General features: G+C 36.5%; 1 protein-coding gene across 2 annotated transcripts in view; it reads left to right on the forward strand.

Annotated features, from left to right (window-relative positions):
• Positions 1-17,603, forward strand: part of Myot (myotilin) — a 44,905-nt gene that overhangs the window by 9,740 nt on the left and 17,562 nt on the right. For both annotated transcript variants that reach the window (XM_063230936.1, XM_003473271.5), the window contains exons 2-8: positions 6,033-6,101; positions 6,487-6,604; positions 7,294-7,356; positions 7,957-8,098; positions 9,858-9,881; positions 10,736-10,855; positions 10,946-11,189. In XM_063230936.1, coding sequence (XP_063087006.1) covers positions 6,094-6,101; positions 6,487-6,604; positions 7,294-7,356; positions 7,957-8,098; positions 9,858-9,881; positions 10,736-10,855; positions 10,946-11,189 — 719 coding nt within the window. In that variant the 5' untranslated portion in view covers positions 6,033-6,093. The remainder of the gene's footprint in view (positions 1-6,032; positions 6,102-6,486; positions 6,605-7,293; positions 7,357-7,956; positions 8,099-9,857; positions 9,882-10,735; positions 10,856-10,945; positions 11,190-17,603) is intronic.

Raw genomic sequence — 17,603 nt, forward strand, 5'->3', positions numbered from 1 at the left:
TATGGCTGGGTAGTACTCCATTATGTATATTAAAAAATCTTTTTGTCCATTTCTCAGTTGATGGACTCTTGGGTTGCTTCCAAGATCTAGTTATTACAAATTGTGCTGCTATAAACATGGGCATACATATATCACTGTGGTACAATGTTCTTAATTCTTCTGGGAAGATACCTAGAAGGGGAATACCTGGATCAAACACGACCTCTAATCCTAGTTTTTTGAGGAATCTCCACACTGATTTGCACCAGTCTACACTCCCACCAACAGTAGACAAGGGTTCCTTTTTCTCCACAGTACTGACAGCATTTGTTATTGGTTGATTTCTTGATTTTTCTTTTTTTCTGGGGTAAGATGGAATCTCAATGTCATTTTAATTTGCATTTCTCAAATGACAAATGACGTTGAACATTTTTTCATATAGTTATTTTCCATTCCCATGTCTTCATCTGAGAAGGGCATATTCATCTCAGATGCCCAGTTTTGGACTGAATTTTTTGAATTTAGGGCTTGAGTTTTTTTCACTTCTTTATATGTTCTAGAGAGAAGTCTGTTTGTCTGAGGGACAGTTGGCTAAAATTTTTTCCCAGTCCATGAATTTTCTTTTAACTCTGTTAGTGATTTCTTTTGATGTGTAAAAACCTTTTAATAAGATGAGATCCCAGTTGATGATTCTTTGAAGTATTTCCCATGCAGTTTGGGTTTTGTTTATGAACTCTCTGCCTATCCCTATGTCTTCAAGATTTCTATCTACTTTTTCTTCTAGTAGACTTAGTGTTTGTGTTTCAATATTTAGATCTCTGATCCATTTTGACTTTAATTTAGCATTAGAGAGAAATTTAGCGCATGGTGATAGACATAGTTCTTGTTTTAGTTTTAATTTAGTGCATGGTGATAGACATAGTTCTTGTTTTAGTTTTCAAGATCTGGAAATCATTTATTAAAGAAACTAGCTTTCTTCCAGTGAACAAGTTTGGCTCCTTTGTCAAAAATAAGGTGGCTGAATGTGTTAGGAGTGTCATTTGCACTTTCTGTTCTGTTCCACTGATCCTCAGATCTGGTTTTTTTTTTTTTTTTTATCAATATCGTGTTCATTTTTATCACAGTAGCTTTATAGTATAATTTCAAGTCTGGGATTTTGAGGCCCCTTCATTTGCTTTTGTTGCCCAGAATTGCTTGTGCAATTCTAGGTGTTTTCTGGTTTCAAATGAATTTTAGAAATGTTTTCTCTAGATCTATGAGATATGTCAATGAATAGTATTTTGATTTGGGTTGCATGAAATCTGTATAGCAATTTTGGCAGTATAGCCATTTTTACAATATTCCTTGTTCTTATCCATGAACAAGGAATATCTTTCCATTTTCTGAAATCCTCTTCAATTTTTGTTCAGAGTACTTTAATTTTCAATGTATAAATGTTTTACTTCCTTTGTTAGATTGATGCCCAAGTATTTCATTTTTGGAGGTGTTATTGGGAAGGGTGTGCTTTCCCTTACTTCCCTGACAGTTTGTTTCTTGCATATAGGCATACTATTGACTTTTGACTATTGACTTTGTATCCCATTACACTATTGAATTTAGATATTAAATCTGCAAGTTTTTTGTTGGAGTTTTTGGGATTTTCTTTGTAAAGTATCATGTCATCTGCATAATGATAATTTAGCTTTTTCCTTTTTCTATCTTTATCCCTTTTATTTCTCTCTCCTGTCTAATTATTCTGGCAATGTTTCCAGAACTGTATTGCATAGGTGTGGTGATTAATGGGCATCCTTGTCTCATTCCTGATTTTAGAGTGAAAGTTCTCAGTTTTTGACTACCTACTATATTAGCTGTTAGTTGGCCATAGATAGCTTTTATAAGATTGAGGTATGGGCTATCTATTCCAATTTTCTGGAATAGTCTCACCTGAAGTTTCAATCAACATTTCTAATAAAGTAAATTTATTCATTCAAGAAATACATATTATTCATCGCCTGTTTGTCTGACCCTATTATAGGCACTAGAATACAAGCATACACAAAACAGACTAAGTCTCCAACCTCATGGAGTTTATATAACACTAAAAGGCCCATTCTACTACCTGGTGAATTCAGAGCCATAAATATACTCTATCCTAATAAAAGGGGGGAAATTACTTGAATAGACTAATATCCACAATTTCAAATTTATACAGTAATACAGAACCAATTTATATGATAATATAGATACTATTTGCTAATGGTTGCTTTGGCAGACAGAGAGTTGGATTCTACTCTTGTCTCTTCTATCAATAGGTTGCCTGGGCTTGGACAAATGTCACCTCTCCAAACCTTACTTTTGTTCTCTAAAGATGTTGGACAAGATTTCTCATGTCTTCTCTTGGCCTGAAGTTTTCCAGCTAACCAGTTATAGGCAGATGTGGTGTGAGGTCTCACTGCCAAGATCAAAAGAGAAGCAATTGCTCCCTATGAATGGTTTTTATTTGTGAGTGGGGTTGAGGGAAATGGTACAAAGCAACAAATACCTTCTAGGAAAACTAACAAAAGTATCTCTCTATGCAACAATCTACAAAGCCAGTCAACTCCACAGCTACTGTATGTTAACATTAGGATGGATACTTTGGGGATAGGAAACGTTAAGAGATCTCTGACTATAAGGAACTTCCCCCCAAAATTATATAATAGTAAACACTTACAAAGAACAAATCCTATCATAGAAACACTAAATTCACAAGAGAAGAATATACTCCATAGGCCTAGATTAGAAATGTCAAGGGAAAGCAAATCATCTCCTGGATCTACATATAACCACCATCACAGTAAGTGTAGCCAATGACATTTGAGTGTGTGATACATGATATGTAACAAATTAAGTGCTCTTTTGTGCTAACTCATTAAATTCTCAAGATAACTATAGAAATAAACACTGTTAGGGTTCCTGTTTTACAGATGGGGAAACTGAGAGTTAGAGGGAAGCCTAATATACCTAGAGTAATAACCAGGAAATCTGAATCCAGACTATGCAACCCCATTTAACAGTTGCAGACTACTTTCCTCGTATGTGAGATAAAGGAACTACACACAGCTGTCTGACACCCAACTTAGTGTTCCATAAATGTGACCTCCCCCGTACCTCTTCCATTCTCCACCATCATTCACTCTGAAACTTCATCCTCTACTCACTTGTGTACCTCATCTTTACAGTTTTAAACATTCACCACGGTTTCATTGAAAATCCATCCTACTCAGAACTGTTCTTAGACCAGTCAAGTTTCTCCCCTTACTTACTTAAAGCGTCTACTTCTAATGCTCTACTAGGCGATCATGAGCTGTCCTGTGATCTCAATGCAATACACATTATGATATTACTGTTTCTGATGTCTTGTGACACTTTAAGGTGAAATGTAGCTATCTCTATAATTTTTCTGTCACAGGAATTGAACCTAGGGCCTTACCCATGTCAGGCAAGTACTCTCTCACTGAGCTCCATCCCCAGTTCTTTTTTTAAAAAGATTTATTTTGGAGGTCTTGCTAAGTTACTCGGGGTACCTTCAAATCTTTATCCTCTTGACTCAGCCTCCTAACTAGCTGGGATTACGTGTATGTGCCACTGTGCCTATACTATCTTATTATTATATTTTGCATTATTGAGTTTTGCATATGTAAACTTTACCAGCTCATTTCAAACACCTTTGTGTGGCTCCTGAGGTCTTAGGGTAGAAACCATCAGGAAACATTTGCCAATCAAAAGTTTGAGTGTCTGTGAGGTTTTCCTTCACTGGAGAAATGACTGCAGTCAAGTTTGAATCCACCATGTGGAGAGTCTGTAGGTACACATTCTGTTTGTGTCTATATTTGAACACCAAGGTATTCTGTGCTTGGTTACCACCATTTATCCCATGAATATTCACAGCACTGAACGTATCTTCTTCTGAACTACTGAAGAATAGCCCTATGTTATGTACATGTACCAGCTGCACACAAGACATATAAACTGCAAACATGTATAAAAAGGGGAGGAGGGATCAAAGACGGATAGAAGGGGGAAGAAAGGAAGGGAAAAAGGGGGTGAAAGAAGGAATTAAGATGTATTATGTACATGTACCAGCTGCCCACAAGAAACTATATTTTACAAACATGCTCTGGAAAAAATTTAAAAAGGAATAACTTGTATTTGCTCTTTGACACTAAAAAAACAACTGATCAACTAATCTTACAAATGTATTTTAATGTATCATAATGTATTATAAAGTACCACATACACAGAAAAGGGTAAATATAATATATAGTGTAAATAATTATAAAATATACATTCTATAGTCACTGGTGCTCCTTAAGAAATAAAATATGAGGTAGTACTAGTAAATCTTTTACATCACCTAATTTTACGTGACATGGCTATAAAACCTTAAAATTATAAAAAAAATTTTAAAGACTAAAACAGCAATAAGTATTAAGGGATTATTTATTAGGAATGGGAAGATGCAATAATTTTAGTTCTAATGACAGTATCACACAATATATAAAAGACTTTGAAATGGGAGCTGGTTTTCTTCATTGTTATATAAAATAACTTTATGGCTTAGATTTTTGGAGATAGTTACAATTTTAAATACTCTATTTCCATAAATCAACGGCTTACTGGAAATTGAAATATATTATTATTCAGGCTGATTTACATTTCACAATTCCCTTTTATCTGGTAGTTATATGAAATTTGTTGGGGGTGGGAACAGAACCTAAATATTTGTTTGGGGAAATAAATCATCACAAATATAGTTTTCTTTAAAAAGGATCAGGTTATAGATTTAGGAGATTCTACTTCTAATCTCTGATAGATTGTTGGCTTTGAAGTGAACCCTAAACTTTCCTGTGCCTACAGCCCACATAGGGGGAAATATGCCCAATATTAAGAGCCAGTATCTGGGAAGAAAAACTCAAGTAGTAGCCTGGGAGAAGCCCATTTATTTCTGGTGTTAATGACTGAGATACATTTCTCTAGAAAATCATCATTGAGATGATACAAACATTAACAATATCATCTACAATCTGAATGTTGGTGTCACCTTCAAATTTGTATGTTAGAACTTAATACTCTGTGTGATCATATTAGGAGGTCAGACCTTTTGGAAGTGAGGACTCCCTTGCCACAAATAGGGTTAGTTCCCTTATGGAAGGGACTCAACCAGACTCCAAACTCTGCTGGCATCTTGATCTTCTATTTTACAACCTCCAACCAACCAGACCTATGAACAATAAAATTCTTTTGTTTCCAAACTACTCAGGCAAAGATATTTTTGTCATAGCAGCCTAGCCAAGTCAACATCCTTTTTATAGTAAGTACAAAGTTTGTTTCAGTGGATTTTTAATTTCTAGTACCTTGAAAACCTCAGTCCAAAATATGTATTCGCAGAATCCAAACTGTACCCTTGGTCTGAGTCTATTTTCTGTTAGTACAACAGAATACCTGTGACTGGGAAACTTTAAGAAAAGAGATTTATTTTGCCTCATAGTTTGGGGTTAGAAAGCCTAAGATTGGGCAGTAATCTCTGGCGAACACAGCATACTGCTTCAGAACATGGCAGAAGCTGGAGGGAGAGGTGAGCTTATGCAGAAAAGGGGAAACATGAGGAACAGCCACTTCATAACACCCAGCTCTTGTAATAACTAACACTGTCAGAATTAACTCCATCTTGTAAGTAATGCATTAGTCTCTGCTAATGGCCCAGTCAGCTCTACGAGGTTTCACCTTCTCCACAATGGCAGTTAAATTTCAACCTGAGTTTCACAAACAAGACATATGCAAACCATAACATCAGAAACAATGTTTTTGGGAAAGTACTCACCATCTCTGCTAAGTGCAATGCTGTAACTGCGTAAAAGGTATTTTTTTTTAAATTAACAATATTCCATTCTGAGTCAAGAATTCAGATGTCCTAGATTAACTGGCTATCTATAACTAAATATCCTACTGCTCCTAAAATAAATGCCACATACCTGAACTTTTTTTTTTTTAATTTCAGCCAGATTTGTAGAAAAATTTTTTCTTTCACATAGGTCCCCAGGGAAGTAAGAAAAAGTTTTTTCTCTGGAATCGTACTTGGAATATGCTACAGAAATGTCAGAGTAAGTGCTGAATCGCATGTGGATATGCACTTGTCCTGTATGGATGTAAGAGTCAGTCTACGTTTTAAAAATGTAAAAATACTTTAATCCAGAGAAACTGTGAAGTAATTATTCGCTTTGTAATTTATTTCTTCTGGATGATGTGTCTCATAACACCCCACTGATTATTAGACTGAGACAAAGGAAATTTCAAATGAAACTATTAGGAGACATAATCCACTAAAAATTGGTTAAAATGCTACTGAAATTACTACTTAAATCTTTTTTAAAAAGGGCTACAGTAAAAATATGTGCTACATTCAATTGCATGTAGTGAGGTTTTTCTATCAAAGCTACCTCTAATTTTTCTCTTCCTGGGTTGTATTTAGTGTTGTTTTCCCCACAGAATAAAGAAGAAAATCACTAGAGTTTCTCTGACTATCAGTTCCCCAGTTAATGATAACTCCAACTCCAGGTCAAGTTATTCTACCTTAGTTCAACCACTGTGTGTTGATCCCCAAAGGGTAAGTTCTATCCTAAACCTTCTGATAGGATCTCAGAAATAGAGATATAGGTCAAGAAAAGAATCAATGTAACTGTCTCAAAAAGTACATATGAAAAAAGCTGCCAGCCACATGACCTTGGAAAGAACAAGAAGGAAATCCATGGGATCAGGAATGGTGCTCTCCGCATGACAATCTGTCTGCATGCCGAAGCAGCAGGGACAGCCCCATGCAGGAGTATTCCAACCATCCAAAGAATGAATTCCTTGTTTTTCTTAAAATAAGGAAAGAAAGTGCTCTTTTGAAAAGAGAAATGCTTTTTTGATCCAGTAAGAGCAACTGTACGAAGGAGAAAAAAATTTAGACAGTAAAATTTAGAGATCACTTAAACTTTTGTTGGATAGTCTCTAAATACTTGCCAAGACCTAGCAGCTCTCAAATGTAATGTCTAGAGTTATATTTCAGCATCTTTGTGGCTGGCATACTACAGTAGAAAAAAGAAGGGGCGGCAAAGAAACAGACACCCAAACTAACATTTACATTAGAAGCATTATCCTTTTCATAAAGGAAACTTTTAGGATATGGTTGGTAGAGGCTAAATGTCAACCTGTTCGTAGCACTAAAACTGCCCCAATGAGTTTACGGCCACCATACATCTGGGTTTCAGGGATGTGTCTATATGTCAAGTTCTCTTTTATTCCTTAAACCAGATGCAGAGTCCCTGCAGTAGCCTGTCAGGATCCACTTGTGTGGCAGCCCCTGTGTTCACCAAGGTAACATCCTCACTGCATGAAAGAGTTTGGATTTTGTAGATAAGCTTTAGACTTCACCAAAGAAGTATGAAAAAAGAAGAAATGAGAGGATTTCAGAGAAAATTTTACACACACACACACACACATATATAACTGAAGGTTAAAAGGTAGAAAAGAATAGAGTTGAGAGTTTAGTCCAAGTGCTATAAACTATGATTCAGGGCTCTGAACAGACTACAACACTTCCCATGATACTGTGACCAATAATATAGGCTAAGTCTATGAGTAGATATGTACTCAACAGAAATACCAAATTCACCAAAACAAAGGCTTTTCAACTAATTTGTTCTCTAATTTGAAAAATGACACTTGGTTAAAGGAATAACAGTTTTTACATTAAACACTGATCTATGGAGTTAAGATAAAAAGTATTAACAACTGGCTGAAAGGTATACTAGAAAGCCCAAAAGAATGCCAGCCACTCCTTGTTTTGATCAAGGTATGGTCAACTTTCAATAATTAAGATAAAAAGGCAGCATATTTATTGAAGGTGGTGTCCCAAATGCTGTACAGTATGGTGTGATAGTTTCTTCCGCTCTGCAAACTCTGTTTGTTCTTCAGCATCTTCAAGACATCTCTTCAACCAGAGGTCAGTGTGTCGTGTTCGAATGCAGAGTCCAGGCCACTGACACAGTTCAAGTTCATTGGTACAGAGAGGAAGAGCAGATAGCCAACTCCGATGACTTCCGGATTCTGAGGAAAAGTATTGTGATGAGCTTTTTGATTGCATTTAATTTCAGTGAGCTTGGAAATCTGATGCATGCGTTAAATGTTTAATAGCTGATCTGTTGCAGCCTAAAGGATTTCTATTGCTAAGCAATTGTTATTTAAAATCCAAATGATTCCACCATAGGGAAAAAAAGGCTGGAGCTGGAGCTCAATAGGAGGACAGTTGCCTATCTATGCCCTGGGATCTATCCCCAGTAGCACAAAAAGTAAATACCCAACAGTAAAAACTTTTTTTTTTTTTTTTGGTCTTTTTCGTTTTTATTGGTACCAGGGATCGAACTCACGACTGCCTGCTTGCAAGGCAGGTGCTTATGCCACTGAGCTAAATCCCCAGCCCCAGTAAAAGTATTTTTAAAAAGAAAAAGAAAAGATAGATGTTGCTTAAATAAAAAAAATGTTTTTAAATTTTTGAGTCGGGATCTCACTATATTGCCTGGGATGAATTTGAGCCCCTTGGCTCAAATATCCTACTGCCTTAGCTTCCCTAGAGCTCACATCACAGGTGTGTGACACAGCATTAGACTGAAAAATAATTTCAGCAGCTGTGCAAAGACTAGTTTATTTTCACAAAGTAATCTCAATTACCTTTCAATGAGTTTTTATCATATAAACAGAAATGTGAGGCTACACTATTTCTTTCTTTCTTTTTTTTTTTTTTTTTTTTTTTTGTCTTTTTTTGAGACGAGGTCTCGCTATGCAGTTCAGGCAGGCCTTGAGCTCACTTTGTAGCCCAGGCTGGTCTTGACTTGCAAGGATCCTCCTGCCTCAGCCTCCCGAGTGCTAGGATTACAGGCATGAGCCACCACGGCCTGGCTAGGCTACACCATTTCTTAAAGAGTAAAAAAAAAAATAAATAAATAAAAAGGATACGTAACTTTTTAAAATACTTTATTGCAAAATTTCTCAACAAAGGAATGAATTAGAAAAGGATAACAGGTGTGAGGATCTACCTTATTGCTAACCTCTTAAGTTTCTATTCCATAAACAACTCTTCATTTAATCCTTACTGGAACGTTTTGAGATACATGTGTTAGCATCCCTGTTTTATGAGTAAGAAAACTGTAACCAGAAATGCAAAGGATATGCTGAAGACAACAGAGCTAGAAAATAGTGAAGCTCAGGTTCAAATCCAAGATAATTCTTATGCCAAATGAAGAAAATACATATGTTTACACATTAATCGTTTTATTAGACAAAGTAGATGTTATTTCTCATGATAAAATGTGTTGCATTTTTTGAAAATAAAATAATACAAATTTATTATAATAAATCTGAAAAACATACAACATAAAGAAGTTTTAAATTACCAGTATTCTCATTCTTCAGAGAAACTGTTGTTAAGCTTCTATATTTTTTCAGCAGTATATTGCCATATTTTTTAGTGTTATATTCAATTTTATTTTAATCAGAAAAATTAAGAGAAGTAAATCTTTCAGGCAAATAATTGCCATTTCAACATTAGTGTTTCAGAAATGTTTCACATTCAAAGATATTAATCTGATCTTACTTCCATGTTAGAGATAAAGAATTAAGGTCTAAAGATTTTTATGAGGCCACAGAGTAATTTAGTGGCAGATTCCGTACTGAAATTAAGTTCTAACACCCTGCAAAGTGTCCATTCCTTTATGTACCTTTCTGAGCTTTTATACAATTTATAGGCTGTGACACGTGGCCCCTTGTAGTAAAATTGTTACCATTTAAATTATCCATCTTTTCTCTCCTTTACTTTTCAGAAGCTTCTTTATCATCAACTCCTGGTAAGTACAATTTTTCAACATCTTGATAATTGATTAGATCAAAGTTAGCACTGAAAGGCAGCCTCAAATTCTTTTGAGGCCAGCCTACATCAACTTTTGAAATGCCACAATGGAAGAAGTAGGCCAGCTGGGATCTGTCTGTGTATTCGTCCATATTCTCATTCATTCACACATGTATATTGAGCGCAGACTATGGCTAGGGAGACCAAACCGACAAGACCTTTGCCCACAGAGCGCCTGCATGCACAGAAGCGGGCCCTGAGTCCTGACATTAAACACTCACATAGTCGAACGTCTAGAAGTTAGTGTGGTGTCCATAACATGGTGGCTCTCACTGCATTCCCTCTAGGTCTAAATGCCATAGCTATCACCTTTTCAGGTCAGTTCAGAAAATATTCCTATAGGACTTCTAGGCTTAGTGCTTAAGCACTACAGCTACAGAAATATAAAAGCCAAGTGAAAAAATTTAATTTCTGCTTTCAGGAAACTCATAGAGAAAACAGATGTGTCTGAGAGGCAAGTGATAAGACCTTTGCTAATGACTATTTTTAGGATTTATGTTCATGAGCCCATGAACATGCCAAATCAGTAATCAGATGGATTTTTTTTTTTTTTTTTTTTTGAGACAGGATCTCACTATATAGCCCAGGTTGGCCTTAAACACACAGCAATCCTCCTGTCTCAGCCTTCCAGCTGCTGGGATTACAGGCATGTACCACCATGCCTCTGGCCAGATAAATGTTTTTAATGTCATTTTAATGTACAATTCTTAGTACTATTCCCCCTGGCTTTCTTCTGTATGTTGTTTAGGACATATAAATATGCTGATCAAATGGACTTTTCTTCCCTTCCAGAGGAAGTCTGCACCCTGGTTATAACAGAAGCATTTCCTGAGGACTCTGGGGAGTTCAAGTGCGTTGCAGAAAATGAGGCTGGGACTGCAGTCTCAACAGCAAAACTCTTTGTTTGCCCAGGTGATTACAAAACCTCCTTACAATTCAGCTTTGAGCTAAAAGCCAAATCCTCCCTCCCTATCTTTACTGATGATTAATTATATTTTTCAGAAGGTAAAGAAGTAGAGAATTCAAAGAGATCTTCAAAGTTACCTATGAGCAAAATTTCTCCAAAAGTGGCCTCCTTTTCCTATGGAAGTAAAAAGCACATAAAAGACAAAAGTCCGGATGACACCCCCATAAACCTTATGGCAACTACTCCCAAACCTGCTGGTTATGATGAACATAAGATCCAGGTTCCAAAAAAAGATTTCTGCACCATCCGTGGAAATTCCTCAGAGCTACAACCACAATGGTAAGAGTAAGCAGGCCTAACATTCACTCCTACAAAATGTCCTTGTTTCTGTAAGAAGCTCATGACAAAGCTCCTGCCTTAGGGGAGTTTGCGTTTAGAGTTGAATCACTTTAACTTTCCCTTCATGCATTTTACCATGTCTAAAATACTAAGTCTTGTGCTTAGATGTACATTTTAGCATTTACTGCCGAGACTTGAAAAAATCATTAGTGCAGACAAGGCACAAATCTTATGGGGGCATTTCTCCAAAATCGAACTCTGTGTCCTAGCTCAATACAGATATGTAAAATATTTGACAATACAGATTTCTCTGTGGTCAGTCTTAGAATAAAGTCAGAATCCAGATATGGTCTGTACATTGGAAATCCCAGCACTTAGACTTAGACAGGAAATCCCAGACTTAGACAGGAGGCAAATTCAAGACCAGCCTGGGCAACTGACGTAGTCTCCTCCCTCAAGGCTGAGGCAAAATACCAGACACTTACAGCTTAAGAGAGGGGAGGTTTATTTTAGCTCATGGCAGAAGAAAACACTCACAGCATGGCAGACGGGAAGCAAAGTATGCAAAGGGAGGAGCCAAGGAAAGAGATTAAAGCTTTCCAGGTCGTGTCCCCAGTGGCCTAACCCTCTGATTGGACCTTCCCTCTTCCCAGCAAGTCATCTATAATCCCCATAATCCAATCACCTTTCAAAACCCCTATGTATGAGCACACAAGGCTCTTAGGGGACATCTAGGTATAAACCATAATAGCCACCTGGTGACTCTATGAAAGTTCCTCTCAAAATAGGAAAACAGCTGGGATGTAGCTCAGTGCAAAAGCCTTAGCTTCAATCCCCAGTACAGAAATAAAGAAGAAAAAGGGAGAAGAAGAAAAGGAAAGGGAAAGGAAGGAGAAAGGAGGGAATGAGGGAAGATAGGAAAGATGGAAGAAAGGAAGATGGGAAGAAAGGAAAGGCAGAAAGAAAAAGAAGGAAGACAGAATTTTCCTTAAATTCAGAGGGCAGATGTAAAAATAAAAGAGACAGTTTAGCAAGTGGGCGTGCCAACCAGATGTGTAAAACAATCTGATTATGGTTAATACAATCTACCACTGTTCACCACTTTCCACTGTCAACATAAACCTCAAACCAAAATACTGGTCTTTTAAAAACCAGCATAAAATATGACACAGCATTAAATCATTTAAATTTTTTGTTTCAGCAAAATCTTCACGTAGCTCATGAAATAGTTTACCAGCCTAAAGTTACCTTCGCATGAACTTTGGGCCAAATAGCTATAATAAAACAATGAATCAGTATACTTGACTATTTGCCTGATATGACTAAATGGAGCCTCTATTAACTTGAAAATAAAGATATTAGAATCTTTCTTAATAAAGAGTATCTTGGATAGTATTTAGGCTTATGAAGTAAGAGGACCATATTACACTACGAGAAATAGGGAGCCGGGAGCCATACTCCTAGCTCTCCTACCAGTGTCTCAGATAGTAGAGATTGGCTCATAGTATCAGGGACAGTTTGCTCGTCCTTCTGTGACCTTGGAATAAGTGTTTCATGTGATTCTTACAACAAAGACATTAAGGGAAAGGTTTCAGATTTGGAAACCAACATTCCTTGGACAATGGTATAGAAGTAGAGTAGGTACTCAATAAATAGCAGACACAGGACGAGGAGTGTAGTTCAGTATTAGAGCACTTGCTTAGCATGTATAAGGCTCTAGGTTTGATCTGCAGCATTGAAAACATAATAATAGTAGCTATTATTTCACTACACATGCATGCACTGTGTTTTTTAATCAGGATTAATAAACCTCCAGTACTAGCTGATGGCTGTGATTTCTGAGTTGGTGTCCTAGAACCCTTTCACTTTGGGAACTCTAGTTGCCCAATTAGTACATACCCCTATTAAAAAAGATTCTTCACGGGTCCAGGAAGGATGGTATGTGAGATAATAGATTAAACTACAATTTATTCAACAAACGCTTACTAGGTACATCCTAGATGTTCATCTGTTTCTGTGCTAGGTTTTCCTTGGAAGGTGACCAATACTGAAATCCAAAACTTATCTTCAGAAGTACCTGTGCTTAACAGTGAGCTTTAAAACTTTTAACCACCTTGAATTTACAATATAATATCTTTCATAAGAGATGATCATCTTCATTAATAAAATCATCTGCAGAGAAAAACAGTTGTATAACAATTCCATAAAAGTTAACAAATTTTGCAGTGTGTGGTGGCACATGCTTGTTAATCCCAGTTACTGAGGAGGCTGAGGCAGAACTAGCATGATCAATCTAGCAAGACTGTCCCCCCACCAAAAAAAAGATTAAAAAGGACTGGGAAATGTAGTTCAGGACTCCCTGGGTTCAACCCCCAGTGTTGAGGGAAAAAGTCATTTTTACTGTCTACTATGACCTACTCTGTGCAGACCAACATAAAAGTAAATAGTAAATAGCAAAAGTTCTTACTTCTAAAATATCTGAGGAGCTACATTTTGCCAAGATAACAGTCCACCATATATGATTTTCCATTTCAAGTCTCCCAGCAATCATCTGAGTTAGGTTGGTAAATAAAGTACTGTTTTTATTTTTCAGTGTTAAAGCTTGGATTTTAAGCAGTCTAAGGTTACACAGCCAGTTAGTGGCAGAGACACTGAGGTATCCCAAATGCATAATAAGAAAGGTTAGTGACTGAAATGTTGGAAGTATTAGTACAAAGTTACCATTTTTAACCAAATCATTTTTCTTCCAAATTAAGTAGAGTCTATTATTATTTCTTCTTTCACAAGAATATAAGATTGAGTCAAATACAAAACTGGTTGTTTCAAATTATAAATGCCATCAAATGGAAATAAGTCTACTCAATTGACCAGATCCTCATGCTACCTTCCTCCACCACTTTTGCTGATTCGCAGATTTCTTCTGTGATAGTCGACTTCCCTTTCACTACATGTCTATGCAGAACTTCAGTAACTCAGTGACAGCAAACAACCTGCAATAAGTAAAACCTTCTTCACTCTTCCATCCTTTCATTCTCAGTGTTACATTTTTCTTCTCAATCAATACAGCAGGCATGAGGAATGGACATGTCTGATCTCTGACTTCAGAAGTGACAGACACAGCCACTTTTTCTTGCATGTATATACTTTACATTCAAAGACAACAGTGGATTTATATGAGCAGGGATGAGTGACAGTTGCATAGCTAACTGTTACCATGACAACAGAGGAAGGAATTACTCCAACACACAGCAGGACCAGTTTCAGTGAGACACAGGAAACTTGCTATTCTGTGCGCATTAGAATGACTGAGAGGAGACACTTACTGACAAATAGGGAAAGAAACAGAAAAGCTTGCCTTTGTAGATGGGTTGGAATAAGGTTTATTCACCTGACATCTTGGTAATTCTTTCCTTAAGACTATGATTTTTCTCAAATAAAAACTAAACCATTCAAATGGACACATTTGTGAAGAAACATAACACATCATTCAAAAAAGTAAATCAAACTTTAAAAAGCAGGTTCATAGTAGATTTTTAAAATACAGACCCTCAACTGCCGAGAATGGTACAGCAAAAGACACATTCTTACTTTTCCTAAATCAATCCTTTGATCCTCTTTTTATGAAAGATCTGAAGCCATGGTGAGCCACGAAGGCTATCACAGATGTCATGCCATAACTCATAGTAAATCCTACAAATACCTAGAAAGAAGGAGACTCAAGACTTGAAAGACAAAGAATAAATGGAACTAAAATGTTTATTCAGCTATGGCCCATTTACAACCTATCTTAAGCAAAATTGAGGATTTAGTAATTTGTCCTACACATCTTTCCTCCTTGGCAAGTGGGTTGTATCTCAAACTTTTAGTATAAATAGATCTCAACCTAATACCTCCTATTCCTCTCTCTCACCCAACCTGGTTCTCAAGCAGAACCAAATGTCGGTCACATATACCACAATTAATGTGCTTAACATAGTGTCTCACTCATAGTAAATACTGTATATACTAGCTATTCTTATTATTTTTATGCAATTTAAGTTGCTGTAATACAGATCAAAAGATTCTGTTCCTTTTAGAAAATCTGAAATATCAGTGAGCAGATGTGGGGAAATATTTTGGGAGATTCCTGAAACAAGACTTTGTAGGCAACCACCTACTCGACAGTTTGGCATACTTCTTCTACTAAGTAATGGCTGCGTGCTCAGATAGCAATTTCCAAACTTCCCTGAATACCAGAGATACACTGATATATTCAGTTGTAAAAACTTTCACATGGCTCGTGGGAGCTCACACATGGATTTGTTGTACTTTAATGTACGTGGTAATTAAATCAAGGTGGAAACTCTGCCTATTAGGGAGGGGAACCAAAGCCAGTAGATGAAGATTGTTCTATTTGATTGGTCAGATTTCCCAGGCTGGGTGAATCCTTCCTCCACTACTTTTATTGATCTGACAGTTTCTTCTGCAGTAATTTAATTCCCTGCACACAAAATGGAATCCTAAATACCACAATGGTCTCTATGATAACAATAAAGGAAACTGTAATTGTTTGGAGTAACGGGAGATGAAAGAGAGGGCATTGGTAGTTCTAATCGTACAGATTGATTAGCTGTTGGTTGTTTCTTAAGTATTTCAAAATGCTTTTAAAAGTATTAAGCTAAAGGGACATACGAGTCAGAGTCAGAAAACACGCTAAAGAAATCAAATTGCGATTTTCCATCTACCTGTTTCCCAGCGAGCAAGTGACCCCATGCCTATGCTGTGCGCCCCAGAGCAGACCACCTTCTCTTGGAACAAACTGCTTGAATGAGGGTTCACCCCGACTCATATTAGACAACAAGTCAGGGAGTCCGGAGCAGATGAAGAATGACACAGTACAAATCAACTGGGAACCCACCATCACTAGTCTTAGCAGTGGAAAAGTGTTCAGGGATAGAAAAATTCATCTTGGAACCCTGTTTTCCCTTTAGTGCTTGTTCTCTCACAGGGCGAACAGAAGGCCCCACCACAATAAAGAAATTGAGTTTTCATTATGCTTTTATTTTCATTTTCCAATTTACTGTTCTTCTCCTGCATCAGCTCATTGAGCTCAGAGTCAAAATGCAGGTCTAAAATAAAGAGGTCTGCAAGAGAAGCTCATGTAATCCCACTCCTTAAATATCACCGAGACATCTGAGATATTGTTTAGATTGTGGACTCTTACTTTGACATGCCAGTATAGGTAGATGGACAGGCAGGCACATCAGATGTCACTGCTTGGCAGCTGATAAAAGTCAGTGGAGCTATAATACTAAGCACAGAGCCACTAGATTAGTCTGAGGGAAGGAGATGCCACTTCCTTCCCTTCAGTAGTGGGTTTTACACCCAGCCAGCACCCTCTGAAACTACAGGTAAGTCCCTTTATTGCTGCTTATGGTCTTGGGTTTTGCTTTTGAACACACAGAGGGGTGTGTACAAAGGTAATATTCAGATGAAAAATTTGAAAGCCACAATATCATAAGCGTTATCAAAAATTTAAAGAAGAAATGCTCTATCCATTCCATTGAAATTATACAAAAGACAGTGGGAAAGATAATTGTGTGTTTTACTTTTAAAGCATCACTTTTCCTTGAAAATGAACACTTTATCTGACTGTAAATTATGATGGTGCACTATGGTCTCGAAGTATTTTCTATCACTCTTTTGTGCAAGTCTGCTACATTAGAGATATTTTAATAATGATTTTTAAAAGTAGCATTTTTAAACTAGAAGACTGAATAGAACATTATTTATATAATCATTGAAATTTACAAGCATTATTTGAACTGAAAGAATACTATCCTGTAGTAGAATCTATTGTAGAATTGAATTGTAACTACAAATATGAAGAAAAGTCTTTTGGAGTTATTTACATAAATAGCTTCATAAAATTTCATTGTGACATTGATAAAATGAAACTTTCCAAACAGCATATTTTTAATTGAGCTTTAAAATACCAGCATAACTATATAGGCCAATACTAAAAATAAAACAGTTGGCATTTGGAAAATATATATAAAGAAAAATAGGAAACTGTTGTTGGAAAATATTCACAAGTTATTTCTCAATTTATTCCATGCTTTTGAAATAGTTCTGAATAATTTGCCTGTTCCGTATAGTAGATAGGAACCAATCCCTAGATTCAGTTTATTGCAACGCAATAAACAAGCCAATCCCTACAAAACTGATTACCTTTAAACTGAGCCTTTTTATTTGAGGAGATTTAATTAAAGTTCTCCTTATTGATGTTTCTTGCCAACAAGTTAAAGGTCTACTATAGTTCATTTCCCTAATTCACTCTGATTAAACATATTTATGTTCATAAACTTGAAATTTAGGATTATATAACTTTTGAAGTTCTTTTTAAATAGGACATTCCTCTTGTCGCTTAGCTGT

The sequence above is a fragment of the Cavia porcellus genome, unplaced genomic scaffold (genome assembly GCF_034190915.1).
Source record: "Cavia porcellus strain 051 isolate PalLab524CR breed Dunkin Hartley unplaced genomic scaffold, mCavPor4.1 scaffold_19, whole genome shotgun sequence".
In the NCBI taxonomy this organism is placed as follows: Eukaryota; Metazoa; Chordata; class Mammalia; order Rodentia; family Caviidae; genus Cavia; species Cavia porcellus.